The following is a 15103-nucleotide window of genomic DNA, read 5'->3' on the forward strand; positions in this document are numbered from 1 at the left end:
AAAAATACAGTAAACATACTGTGAAATGTTATTACAAAATATAAAATAACAGTTTTCTATTTTAACATTTGAAAATGCTGAATAAAGGTAAAAGCATTTTCAGCATCATTCCTCCAGTCTTCAGTGTCACTTGATCCTCCAGAAATGATTCTAATATGCTGTTTTGTTGAAATGTTGAAAACAGTTGGGCTGCTTAATATTTTTTAGGACAATGTGATATTTATTTTTAGGATTATTTGTTCAAAAGTTCAAAAGAAATATTTTGTAACATACTGTATGTCTTTACTGTCACTTTTGATCAATTTAAAATAAGGTATCTTAAGTTATATATAATTAATTTACTTAATCTACTTAACAGTGATATATTAATACATATATTGTATAATAAATAATTATGCAATTGATATAACAAAATCTAAATGTAAATCTAAACCCTCTTCCATTTTTCTCTTTTTGAATGAATTTGAATGAACCTATTCTAATCCAAAGCAAAATGAGTTTCCTCCAGGTTTGATCCTCAGTCAAGAGGTTTATGATGTAAATATCAATCAACTTTTGACTAAGAATTTGTCAGGTCAGCTTTCACAAAACTTGAACATATGTATGCCGCGTAAGAAAAGAATTCTTCGCATATGCCATAGCTACTCTCTTGGTTTTGTGCGCTTATGAATGGAGGTGAATGAAACACAAAAGTGTGGTCTGACCGCCCCTTTAAACTAATATCATGTTGCATCCGGGTTTAAAATATGATACACACATCACAGGTCTGAGATACAGCTCGTCAGGGCCAGACGGCTCGATCACACACACACACACACACACACACACAGAGAGACAGAGAGACTGTAGCCCGACATTGGCATTGTTTCTGTTTGTAATCCATCCAAATGCTTGTCTAGGCTTCCTATACTGTTCAGTTCGGTTGTGCTGGCAATTGGCTTCAGCACCTAGAGCGTCTGACTGTGGGTCAGTGTGGGCATAAGGCTCAACTCCCCTCACCCAGTGCTGGCGGACCAGGGGGCTTTTCAGGAGATTTGTTCCAGTTTATCTGCATATTTCAACTGGCTTTAGTGTGCTGCTAACTGATAAAATGCTGCCAGTCTCCCCGAGCTCTGCCAATGCTGAGGCTCACTGACCTTCCACTGAAGATTCCTTTTGAACGAGGGGGAAAAGGGTGGGGGGGTACAATAAATAAAGGGAAAAATCCAGGCGGGTGGGAAGAGGGTTTTTATCACGTTGGGAACAAAAAAACAGAGACGTCAGAAAACCTTCCCTTTCCAAACACACGTGCATATATCCACACACACACACAAGAGCATACAAAATACCAGCATGATAAGCTGATACCAGCGTGGCTTCATAGATGATTAAGTGTAACAGACAAGCAGCTCTATGTCTTGCCGTCACCAACCTGCACAAGTGAAACCAGCATAACTGTCATGAAAACATAACCACACACTCTGTAAAAAGGAGAATCACACGTAAAACCTAAAATCAACTTCATTGTGGGAATCAGCTAGTGGTGCCTATAGGGAAAGGGCTTAATAAACATACTAAATATTTACTTAAATAATTATAATGGATACAAAATGTGTAAAAACAAATGTGTGTAAAGAGAGGGAATCCGTGCCTTAAACAAAATACTGAGATAATGCAGATTACCATAGATAACTAATAAAATATAAATCCTAAAACTTTAGTGGAAATTTAGTGAAAATCAAATCACTCAGTCTTCACAACCCATGATTAAGTTCCCACGATAATTTGTCAATGAAAGGAAGACGTTGTGTCTTCACAGGTGACTTGGTTGGAATGGCTCGTGAACAAGATGTACAGCTAACATTATGTATTTTTCTTGTTTACAGTTAACATATATTTTTTAATTACTTCATAATGACTTTATAATTTTGTATAGCTTCATATTTGTATTACCACTTGATATTTTACAAATGCTATTACTTATTTCTACCAAAAGTCAGGAAGTCTGAACTTAGGTTTATGATGACCTTAAAAAGCCTGTGATCCAAATGTAAATTGTCTCAACATAGGAAAATTATTTGTCATAACTAAATAAATAAATAATTATATATGATAAATAAATAAATACATACATACATACATACATACATACATACATACATACATACATACATACATACAGTACCAGTCAAAAGTTTGGAAACGTTACTATTTTTAATGTTTTTGAAAGAAGTCTCTTATGCTCATCAAGCCTGCAGTAAAAAAAAAAAAAAGAAAAAAAAAAAAAGAAGAAATATTATTACAATTTAAAATAATGGTTCTCTTTTTTAATATACTTTAAATTGTAATTTATTTTTGTGATGCAAAGCTGAATTTTCATCAGCAAGTACTCCAGCCTTTGGTGTCTTATGATCCTTCAGAAATCATTCTAATATGATGATTTATGATCAATGTTGGAAACAGTTGTGCTGCTTAATATTTTTTTTATAACCTGAGATACTTTTTTCAGGATTATTTGATGAATAAAAAGTTAAAAAGAACTGTATTTATTTAGAATAGAAATCTTTTGTAACAATATACACTACTACCGTTCAAAAGTTTGGGAACAATAACTATTTATTTTTTTAAGAAATTAGTACTTTAATTCAACAAGGATGCGTTAAATTGATAAAAGGTGATGGTAATGATTTATATTGTTAGAAATGTTTTATTTTGAATAAATGCTGTTTTTATGAATAAATGCTGTTAACGTTTTACTCATCAATGAATCCTGAAAAAAGTATTCCAAAAAATATATATTAAACAGCACAACTGTTTCCATCATTGATAATAACTGAGTATCAAATCATCATATTAGAATGATTTCTGAAGGATCATAAGACACCAAAGACTGGAGTACTTGCTGATGAAAATTCAGCTTTGCATCACAAAAATAATTTACATTTTAAAATATATTAAAAAAGAGAACCATTATTTTAAATTGTAATAATATTTCATAATATTACTGTTTTTTTTTTTGTTTTGTTTTTTAACTGCAGGCTTGATGAGCATAAGAGACTTCTTTCAAAAACATTAAAAATAGTAATGTTTCCAAACTTTTGACTGGTACCGTACATACATAAATAAATAAATAAGAGTATGTGTGTCCAAACATTTGACTGGTATAGTATTTTTTTTTTATTTGATAAAATTTATGTAAACCTAAAATGTTTTGGTGAGCTTGCAGAAAAACACATTTGATGATGTCATCAAGTACTGGTGTTTATCTCACTCACGCGCACATGCGCTCACGCACACACACACACACACACACACACACACACACACACACACACACACACACATACACACACACACACGGTGGGTCAAAATATCTGTAACTGATACCTGGGGAAAAAGAAATAAAAAAAACACTAAATCAAATCAAAGTCACTGTCCTGCATCCCTATTTCTTACATTTACAGTAATGGTAACAGTCAGAAAATTAAACCATCAAGCCTCAGTTAATCAGTCAGAGATAAATATTGCTTATGATGTCAAAATATTATTGTTCTTTTATTATGTTTTTATGGTGCACATCTCAACAGCAAAACCATAACTGAGGCTGACATTGATCTGAGGAATAATAATAATTGTAACACTCAAGGGACACCCAAAACAAGATCCATAAAAGGTTGCATCACAGCTCTCCATAACTGTGGGAGATGGGTAAAAAAACACGCTCGCTTGAACTTTTAAACAAATGCCATGCACAAATACAAAAGTTGACAGTTCAACGATGGTTCACTTGGATAATACCCAATCCACCCTCACCCCAAATCCAGATTACAGTCAAATCAGGGCAGTATTGTCCTTGCTACAAAAGCACAAGTGAAAATATCAAATGACATTTTATAATACTGTCAGGGAGTACACCATCTCACGAAGCCGAGTCAAAGTATGGGCAGCTCTTCATCTCTTTAGTGCAGGGGTGATGTTCAGGTCAACCTCATCATCTCCCTGCTCTGGATTATAGATTATAGCTGTAATCCGGAATTGAGGACACGATTCGAAATACTAAAAACAACCAAGGCCAGAAGGACAAACTAAAGTATTTGAAAACTGATGCACGATTCAAATACACATATTAAATAAAAAAGCACAAGGATTTCAAAGGCTGTGGCCTTAGTATAAAACAATGAATTAATGATGAATGCCTACCTGTTCAGATGCCCCATTTCCTATTTTTATCATTTGTGGATCAGTAGTTCGTTTATAACAACATTGCGTGCAACATAAAACACATTCCTGTATTCAAAAACAGCTGGATGAGATGCAACAGATTCAGAGGAGTCCTCAAGAAAAAAAAAAAAAAAAAGTGCAGGATGATACTTTTTATAATTTGTCTAACAACACTAATTAAAGATAAATAAACAAATAAATAAACAATACAAAATTAGATAAACTAGACCTCTTAATCAACTAGTCAGTCATTGAAGTCAAACTTTTAATTGTGACCCATCCATATCCTTAATATATAAAACAATGCCCAAAGCCGCACACCAAAGGCACGGATAATGGCTTTAAAACGAATAACAAATTCCACTGAATAATAGGAAAAATATTTGGCAGAGCCTTCTTGTTTTTGCTGGATAACAGGAGAGCCAGGGTATAGCACAATATCATAGCTATACCTGTATAAAACTTTCAAATCACTATGCTATAATGAGTGTGTTAAATGAATGAGTGTAAACTCTATGAATAAAATGAGCACAATGATCGCAAATCAATAGCTGCATTGCCGTCTCTTCACATCTCTCAGATATCAGAGCCTGCCAGGAGTAATATCAATTAAAATACTCCATCAGACACATTTTCTACTATTTGATATGTCTATTTAAATGTTTTAAACCATGTACGATATGATACACAAATGAGTGTAAACAGTATGAATGAAGTGAGCACAGTCGCAAATCAAATAGCCGCTTTGCCGTTTCTGCCCGTCTCTCAGAAATAAAAGCTTGGCAAGAGTAATATCAACTAAGATACTGAATGACTGTCCTGACATAACACAATGTTCACCTGGAAAATAATTATAAGATTTTTTTTTTAATTTAACCTTTAGTATTATTGTTTTAATTAGAGCATATTTAAAGAAAATGTATAAATATGATTAAAAAGTTATTCAAGGCATATTTGTTCAATTAAAACTATGAAGGGAACATGCTTCTCTGCTGCAATCCCCTACTTAATACCATCTTTCACAACTTTGGGGTATTTTCAAATGTGTTGGTCCTCAATTACCATTTGATATCTACTGAATGCAATGTCCAAACCTAACAAACCATGGAGCACACAGACATATCAGGACACTGTAAATAAGTACACCAAATTTTGTCCAATTCCATCCATAAGGGGCCATTATAACTAACCATTCAAGCTGGCAATATTTTCCTTCAATGCTACATGATGTCCTAAAGCAGGTGTCTCAAATCCTACTCTTGGAGAGCCAATGTTCTGCAGAGTTCAGCTCCAACCTGCCGCAAGACACTTGCCTGAAAGTTTGTGCTGATCCTGAGGACCTTGATTAATTCATTAATTGTTTAATTAGGATTTGAGCTAAACCCTGCATGATAGCGGCCCTCCAGAAAGAGGATTGGATACCCTTTGTGCACCCTTGGTTACCAATAAGTAAAGGGTAAGAGAGGCGAAATGCGAATTATGATGCAGATGTGGTTGCTTACCTGCTGAAACACGAGGGCAGTCATTGAGCATGGGGTCCACTAGAGTATCCAGGGGCTCAGGACTCGACACCCAGTTACAGCAGTGCTGTGAGAGGGGAAAAAAGGGGGGAGGGAGGGAGACAGGAGCAAGCAATTAGGTACCTTTGAGACATGCCACAGTGACAGTTTCAACTGTTTTTGTTGGGAAGGAGCGGGCACATCGCTGGTGACCCTCCAAGGGGTGTTTGCTTGGCCTAGTGACCTCGCCAACCTCAAAATGCCATCAGCCCGGTTCCTGAGAGACCATCTCTCGGCTTACTCTTCAATCCAGAGCGTATGTCTTCAGCTAAAACAAGTTTAATTGGGCATGTTTGATTGAGAAAATCATCATACCCTTAAGCTGCTACTGAATGCTATGTTTTCACTTATACATGCAGGCAGAATGTGTATAATGGAAACAATCGTATTGTTTGGATGGGTTGCAGAGTTGAAAAAAAAGTTACAAAGGCATGCATGGAAAATAGAGGACTGGAGATAAGATAAAACACGCTGAATAGAAGACAGAGAAATTCAAACGAGATTAGCGTATTGCAGCTGGCGTCCTTGTGAAGCGCTGCTTATCTAGGGTTGTTTACTTTCGCAGACATAGCACTGTCAGCCATTACCACTGCCATGGGGACTGTGACCCACCCGTCCACACAAATATGGACAGAAAGACAGACAGATACCCACAAACACAATGCTATCTAACCCTCAACCAACTCCCAAGACAACCTCCCCTGACAGAGCGGGCAATTCAACCACCCCAGACGGAGCCCCAGGTCACATCACACCTCAGCCTGTCAAACTCCTTCACCTCTGAGCCCTGTGTCACCCCAGGGGTCACCACACTCCCACCCAACAGGGACCCTCTATGGGTGTGTGTGTTTGGCTAACGGGGCAGGGGTATATTGGAAAGCACAGGAATTTGATTTTTAATTCCATCAATCATTTTGCTCAAGGCATCCTTGGTTAACTCATAATAATGTGTATAATGATAAATCAATTCAAGAAACAACCAACCTGATTCTGAAGTCTGGGGTGGTAGTGGATGTGAAAGTGATGTTTGTGGTCTAGAGTGCAGTTAAGACTTTGAGATGACAAAAGTGTAAACATTAACAATAATGCAAATACTCCCAACAGGAAGTGGATAAAGAGAACACCCACATAAGATGCAAACTATGAGGCACAAATAAAAACACTCTTTAATACAGTAATAAGTCACAAGGACATTTGGTACAATGATTTTACCACAGTTAAGGGGTGTTCTTAGGCATAGTGTGAAGTGCCTAAAATCGTTGGCATTTTTATATATACTACCGTTTAAAAGTTTGGGGTAAGACAGATTTTATAATGTTTTTGAAAGATTATGCATTTACAGTATTTGATCAAAAATATATTAAAACAGTAATATTGGGAAATATAATTTCAAATAGTATTTAAATTTTTTTTCGAAGGGATAGTTAACCCAAAAATGAAGATTCCGTCATTAATTACTCACCAAGACTTTCGTTCATCTTCTGAACATAAATTAAGATCTTTTTCTGATATCTTTATCTGATAAGTAATTGATAGTCCACACAATCACCACTTTGACGCTTCAAAAAGTTCATAAAGAAATCGTAAAACTAATCCATATGAATTGAGTGGTTTAGTCCAAATTTTCTGTAGAAACACGATTGCTTTATATGATAAACAGATTGAATTTAGGCTTTTATTCACATAAACATTCATCAACACACATCAGTTATGATAAACGGAAGCTAAAGCATGCTTGCTTTATGTGCGAGAAGAACAAAAGAGGTTAATTCTTGTTACGCAGCACGTTTGAGCTTCAGTAAGAACCAATGAGGTTTGTTCTCGCGCATCAAGCAGGTTCAGTTGAGCTTCTGTTTATGTTCGCTGATCAATGTTTAAATGTGAATAAAAGCCTAAATTCAATGTGTTCAGCATATAAATTGATCGAGTCTCTTCAGAAATTTTTTATTTAACTGCTCAATTGTTATGGATTAGTTTTACAATCTTTTTATGAACTTTTTAAAGAGTCAAAGTGCTAGTTGCATAGGCTGTCAATGGAGGGACAAAAAATATTTTCATTTGTGTTCCAATGATTTTTGGGTGAACTAACCCTTTAATATATTTGCAGTGATGGTAACAAAACTGAATTTTCAGCAGTCATTACGCAAGTATTCAGTGTCACATGATCCTTCAGAAATCATTCTAATATGATGGTTTGCTAGTCAGTAAACCTTTCTTATTATTATCAATCTTGATAGTTGTGCTGCTTGATGTTTGTGGGAACTGATACATTATGTGATTAATAGAAAGTTCAATTTATTTATTTATTTTATTTTTGTAACAATGTAAAAGTCCGTACTGTCATTTATCATAAATTTTATATGAATTTATTTATCAAAAAAAAAAAAATAGTTTTTATAATAAAAACAACAAACAATATACAATCTTTCATTTTTTTTTTTTTTTTTAGCATGCAAGCTCACTTACTGCTGTGATATGTAGTTGATCAGTCGTCCCTTATTTTGGCATGTTTTCCTTACATATTGCATGACACAAAGTCAAAAAATGCCATGGCTCTGGAGTTCTCCTCTCATTTCTCGTCTTTATTCTTCTCTCTTAATCCTGTCAATCGCCTGCGTGCCTGGGTTGGGGGAGAAGACAACTGCCATTGGAATGAACAGGCGTGCATTGTCTATTTTTAGAATTCCTGCAGCACTAGTTGTGCACCATGGAGCCGGGCCAGTGAGAGGAGCGCTCCCTGACTGCTGCATCAAGTGTCTTATTGTACAATCTTAATTCATGCCGTCTGGAGAAAGATGTCAGCTGGGCTGGAAGCAAGGGCAGGAATTTCAAAGACCGGAGTCTCAGCCAGAGTGAGTGGCAAAGAGGCGGGGGGTGGGAAGAGGCTTCAACAGATTTGTCAGGGCTGGCTGATGCACCAGGATGAGTTTTAGATGAAACAGAAGGCCAAGGCCACTATGTAAGAGGATGACACAGCTTTAAAAGAACAGATAAAACGGCAAGAATGGTGGAAAGATTTTTTTGGGGATAGAGGAGCTGGGTTGAGCTCTTGGAAGTGCTCTAATCTATTTGAGAAATCTGATGGCTTGTGGCTGTCCTGAATAGCATTAAAATAACAATTTAATCTCTATATATCCTCGTGATATGGCCCTTTAGCTGATAAAGCTAAATATAAGTGTCTGATAATACAAGTAAAAACCAAGAATTAATTAGACAAATTGGATATGAACAAATATACATTCAAGTATGTTGTTTGTAGTCTAGTAGAGGAAAACAGATTTTAATTTAAGCTTTCATCTACTCTCCCTTAAGAGGAAAGGCCTTCAATATTTCTGATGCTGCAGTGACTCCACATATACAGTATCTACCTTATTTTGAATGTAAGAGCGTAGATGCGGCCATTTTTGACTTGAATGTGGAAGGATTCTGGTGTCAGTCGCTTCCAGTTATCTAACATGTGCAAAAACGTTCATCAAACCACCTGGTTTGTAGCGTAAATATTTTTGCCGTTTACTGCACTTTGTTATTCTTCTAGGTATTTACGTATACCTGTAGCAGCTAATGAGTCTCGTACAGGAAATAGCTTACCTCTGCGTTGTAAAATAAGTTGGATACCAGGAAAAAAGTCAATAATAGAATTACGGATGGGTCAGGATCCAGTTTATCAATATATTCTTTTAGTGCTGGGCAATGATTAATCGCAATTAATCGCATCCAAAATACTGTAAAAGTTTGTGTTTACAAAATATATGTGTGTGTACTGTAAATAATTATTTTGTATATATAACTACACACATGCATGTATATATTTAATAAATATTTGCTGTATATACTGTATATATATATACACACAGTATTTATACATGATTTATATTATATATAAATACAAATATTTTATGTATAAATAACACATTTTTCTTAAAAAATAATTAAAAAAATAATTGTATTAAAAATAAATACACAGTACACACATATATTATGTAAACTACACAAACTTTTATTTTGGATGTGATTAATCACGATTAATTGCTGCCCAGCACTAATATTTTTATTAAAGTTTAGTTCATCCAAAAAACTAATTTCTATCATAATTTACTCATCTTCAAGTCATTCCAAACCTGTATGACTTTCTTTCATCTGTGGAACACAAAAGACCATACTTGTATTTATAAATAACAAAAGAAGATAGAAGTATTTATCCTTTTAATAAAAGTCAGTGGGTCCAATATTTTTGTTTTGGACCCCATTGACATTCATTGTATGGGCTAATCTTTGCCAAAACTTTGGGCCAAAACGTTTAATTTTTGAGAGAATTAATTCTTTAAATATTTTAGTTGCCGTGCTGTATGCAGTGCTTTAGTCGCATCTCTAATTTCATCCCCTCTAAAGCTCTGTCATGCCAACCATCAAATTTCAACTTCAGCAAAAAAATGTATTAAAAATACACAGCTTTCAAAAGTAAATTTCAAGACAATTACTATGAGACTTACACTGTGAGCAAGCATGTGTTCATGTTAAACAGTACGTTCAGATACAGAATATTGGTATACCTGTTTTAATATGATGAAGTACTGTAGGCCTACAGCAGACATCTACTAAATAAAATGAGCTGGGTTCGTTTTTGAATGCTCTGCGATAGATGTATACGGGAACAGCCATCACACAAACCATTTACGCAACACATCCAAATCCCATCCCAGCTGAAGCCGCACAAAATGAAAAACGACAAACGGACACAAATGAGCGATAATAGTCTACGGCAAGGCCCATCAGCATTAATCAGGGCCATATGGTTGTGGTATTCCCGGCTCCTCTGGGCTGGGAGATGGGGTGCTGGAGCATGGTGGGACTCTAAGCGGATTCCTAATGGCTCAGTTAGAGAAGGTAAACGGAAGACAGGTGTTGGACCCCGCTGAGAAAGCTCTCTCCTACCTGCATGCACTTATTAAGCATCCCTGTGCCTGGCCTCTTACCTATAGCTGCCCTTTAACATGCTGCACTGTGCTCAATCAGTCCTGTATTCTACTAGACAGACGACTGTCTTGAGCAACAAGCTGCCATGTGTACTCAAATGCACACTGTAAAACGGAATTGTTGAGAAAACTCAAATTCAACGCAACCTGATGCATTCAGATTTTTAGGTCCTCACAACTATTGTTTTAAATGTTGCCATGGAGGAGCATTGCTTTGTTTTGTCCAGTTGAAAATTTGTATAGGTCACTATATAATAATAGCCGCTTTCCGACCAAGTAGTTACAGGAACTTAGTTATAGGAACTGTCCACTTCTAAACAGTTCTAAGAACTACTCTCCCCCAAACTCGGTTTTGCTGTTTGCGTTCGCACTGGCAAAGTGGCCATAGGAACTGGTAGGAGGGGTAAGGGAGTGACGCAAGCACGGTGACTTTTATTTTGACGGTGCGACAGACCTTTATTTTGGCGGCGCTGAGAACGCCAGAGCAAACAATGCTCGCATTCTCTGTTTATTAGTTCGCGATATGTCTAACAGTACTGTTTAATACTGTATGTGATTAGATAGAACTGTTATAGAAAGTAGACAGTATTTGAAAATAGGTTATTAGCCTATGCCGTGTGGTTGATGTCCAGTGTTGCTAACTTTGGTCCCCTCAAAGTTGCGTTGGATTTTCTCTTCAGCATAAAGGTTTAGAGACCCATCTATCACTGTTTTCCATGTTTGTATCTAGTTTCTGGAGTAAATATATAGGCTATAATCTGTGTGTTTACATTATAGCTGTTTTAAAAATGGCCGTGTTCCGCGTGCGTTCGGCCAATCAGCGTACACTAACGTCACGGGTAGTTCCTATAGTGCTGGTTTAGACCCTACTCTGAAGTAGGAGCTAAATTAGTTCCTCCAAAAGGAGTTCCTAGAACTAAAATCGTTCCTAGTTCCTGCGGTGCGAACACGCCGACATCCGGGTACTTCAGCCAATAGTTCTAGGAACTGTGAAAAGGTTCCTCCGGTCGGAAAGCGGCTAATGACACTATGATCTTTTTGAAGAGCTGCTTTAGAGCAGAATTGAATTCCGTTTGCATCTTTAATCATTATCTTCAAGTCAGTATCTGTATCTGTAATCAGTATCTGTAAAGTGCATTCATTATAAACCCAAGAGATGGTTTTGTGTGAAAATTCCAGTAGATCAGCAGTTTCTGAAATACTCAGACCAGCCCGTCTGGCACCAACAACCATGCCACATTTAAAGTCACTTAAATCACCTTTCTTCCCCATTCTGATGCTCAGTTTGAAGTTCAGTAGATCGTCTTGACCATATCCATATCTGCATTGAGTTGCTGTCATGTGATTGGCTGATTAGATGAGCAGTTGAACAGGTGTACCTAATAAAGTGGCCACATAATTTATTCATGCTGCAGTGCATGCTGGGAACTCACAAACCCTTAACATTTCAGATATATTGTTCAAGTTGAAATTCTTTATCCACAAAACTGTGTTTGGCTAGTTGGGACAACATTTGGGGGAATTCTGTTGCTCTAACTTGGGTTTTTATGTAAATGAATTCATATTTCTTAAAATCTGCAATTTAAAAGGTCCCATTAACGGTAATATGTGTAGTTGCAGATGAGAGTTGGTGTCTGCTCTTCTGCTTCTGTGTGAAGCCTATGTCTCTCTCCCTACTAGTACGTAATAGCATAATGTGTTTATATTTTTGGCTTTTTTGTCATTTCTCTTTCCATCACTTCAGCTTTCCTGCTAGTGCAGGTATTCTAATGGACAATGGATTTCTCTTCACTCTGCTTCTTTCTTCTCTCTCTATGTCCTAGGAGATTTTCTTTTAATGTTTCTTCCCCTTCAGTATATATACCGCTGCTTCCTGAGGGACTCTCCTTCAGGTTGCTCTGTTTATGCCTGTCTTTCCCATGTCTTCCCTTCCCCCTGTCTCTCCCTCACATGCCCTTAGTCTGACCCATTATCGCCACATCACCTGTCCTACTGCGCTCTCGTCCTGAAAATCCCTCCAATTCTCGGCTCTCATCCTTCCATCTCCACCTCCCTCAGGAGGAAAAGGAGAATTACCACCCCCTTCACGAAAGAGCTCACGATTGTGCAAAGAACGGAGCATCACCTCCGACAAACCCCTACAGAGATGCCTGCCTGGCCAGAAACAGTGATCTCAAACCTGAATAATGTCCAAATCATGATTGCTATGGACGTTACAATAGAAGGGGATAGGGCCATGACCCTGATTAAAGACAGGTCTACGATGGAGACACAGGCAGTGGGAAAGCCGAATGCCTTTACACAACTCCGGCTCCCAATTCCTGCAGGAGTAAAAAAAAGGATTAGGGGGTTAATGGGTGACACGAAAGGACTGAAAGTGACTTTAACATTCCTAAAGTGAGAGTCCACCCTCTGGCTTCAATTATTGGGATGAATAAGATCTGAAAATCAATTAAATAAAATGCTCAACCTCATCTGTGTTAATCAGGCCTTCTGACAAATTAATATTTTGGTGTCCTCAATGTATGGGAGTACTTGTGTGTGCATATATACAGTACAAAATCTTTTCTTCTGCCACTGACAATAGTCTGTGTAAGTCAATTTAAATGGATAGTTCCCTAAAACAAATTAAAATCATGTCATAATTTAATCACTCTCATGTTTTTTTTAACCTGTATGACTGACTTACTTCTGTGGAACAAACAGAACATATTTTGCTTTTTTTATTAATTATTTTGTCCATACAATGAAGGTCAGTGAAGTTCAATGTTGTTTTGGACGGGCTTTTATTGTATAGGCAAAAACATTCTTCAAATCTAGTGTGTTCCACAGAAGAAATAAAGTCATACAGGTTGGGAAAGCCATGAGGGTGAGTAAATTGAATTTTATTTATTTTTTGGTAAACTATCCGCTCAGCTTATTGAGCAGACATTATTCGTAACACCCCCAGGCAGCTATTTGCTCTACCAGATTGGGGAAAGACTGAAATCTCCTGTATTATTTCAACAAATTGTTTTAAAATCAGCAATAAAATCTGACAACACTGGTAAAAATGTTGCTTCTTTATCTCAAATCATGCTAAACAGCTGCATACTTCAAGCTCTTTTAACTTAAAGGCGGGACTTAAATTCCTACAACTGCTGTCATATCAAGCATTACCCATATTTGCACATTTTTATTTTCAGGTGAAAGTCACATTTAAGAAACACGTATAAAAAAAGAACAAATGAACTGAAACGTGTTCCTATTTTTGATGGACTTATGCGGGGCAATAAAAAAGTACACATAAAAATCAATTAATATTCCAATTATGACCATATTAAGACTATTGCACTCATCAGAACAAGAAAGAAAAAGAAAGAAAGAAAGAAAGAAAGAAAGACAGAAAGAAAGAAAGAAAGAAAGAAAGACAGAAAGAAAGAAAGAAAGAAAGAAAGAAAGAAAGAAAGAAAGAAAGAAAGAAAGAAAGACAGAAAGACAGAAAGAAAGAAAGAAAGAAAGAAAGAAAGAAAGAAAGAAAGAAAGAAAGAAAGAAAGAAAGAAAGAAAGAAAGAAAGAAAGAAAGAAAGAAAAAAGAAAGGCTGGATGAAGAAAGAGCCTACAGCCCAAAGAAAGAAAGAAAGAAAGGTTGGATGAAGAAAGAGCCTACGGCCCAAAGACAAACTACAACAGTCAAAGAAAAAAAAAAATCACCAAGGCAAACAAAAGGCAAGCAAACATCTGACGGAGCAAAGCAGATCAGCAAAGACAAAGGAATGAAAGACATTTTTTTTTCTGGTGGGCTGGGTGGTCCGTTGTTTCACGGGGAAAGCGGGCGAGAGGCGAGGGTGTGTGTTTGCGCTTGGCATTTGCATGGCTGTCTCCCCTGTAGCCCTGGCTTGGGATCCACTCTCTCATATTTATGTGCATATTGAGTGTTCCCAGGTGTTGTCTCTGGACTCGAGGTCATCGCTGAAAGGGCAGCAACTAAATAAAACTGACATACTAACAGAGCATCTGCCTGCGTGCGGCAGCGTTTGGCTTTGATTTCTTATTGACATCTGCCCAAACAGACAAACAAGAGTGTGGGATGAAAAACAAACTATTGGCTTTCCGTGACTCCTGCTTCGGGAGTGTATCTGCTCGCTGAATGAAATGCCAGGCTGTTTGAGCCGAGCCGTGCGGCCGCTATTGATGCTGTGATTGGGAACATCAAGATTTTGGCATATGCGGTTGATGGAAGATCGTACCTCTCTGAGCCAGTCCTGAATGGACTTGTTGGCCTCCTGGTGCCAGACGTTATGGACAGAGTCAGTCATGGCCACCGCACGAACACGATTCTTCACTTCTGCTTCTCGCTGAATCATCTGAATGTGAGAGAGAGAGAGAGAG

The 15103-nt window shown here is 37.0% G+C and overlaps 1 protein-coding gene across 3 annotated transcripts in view; it reads right to left on the reverse strand.

The window, feature by feature from the left end:
• arb2a (ARB2 cotranscriptional regulator A) overlaps nucleotides 1-15103 on the reverse strand; it is a 188264-nt gene that overhangs the window by 47951 nt on the left and 125210 nt on the right. For all 3 annotated transcript variants that reach the window (XM_081365650.1, XM_081365649.1, XM_081365651.1), the window contains exons 9-10: nucleotides 14962-15078; nucleotides 5703-5787 (exon numbers count right to left, since the gene is read on the reverse strand). In XM_081365650.1, the coding sequence (XP_081221776.1) occupies nucleotides 5703-5787; nucleotides 14962-15078 (202 nt within the window). The remainder of the gene's footprint in view (nucleotides 1-5702; nucleotides 5788-14961; nucleotides 15079-15103) is intronic.

Source organism: Scardinius erythrophthalmus (genome assembly GCF_964197995.2).
Source record: "Scardinius erythrophthalmus genome assembly, chromosome: 5".
NCBI lineage: Eukaryota > Metazoa > Chordata > Actinopteri > Cypriniformes > Leuciscidae > Scardinius > Scardinius erythrophthalmus.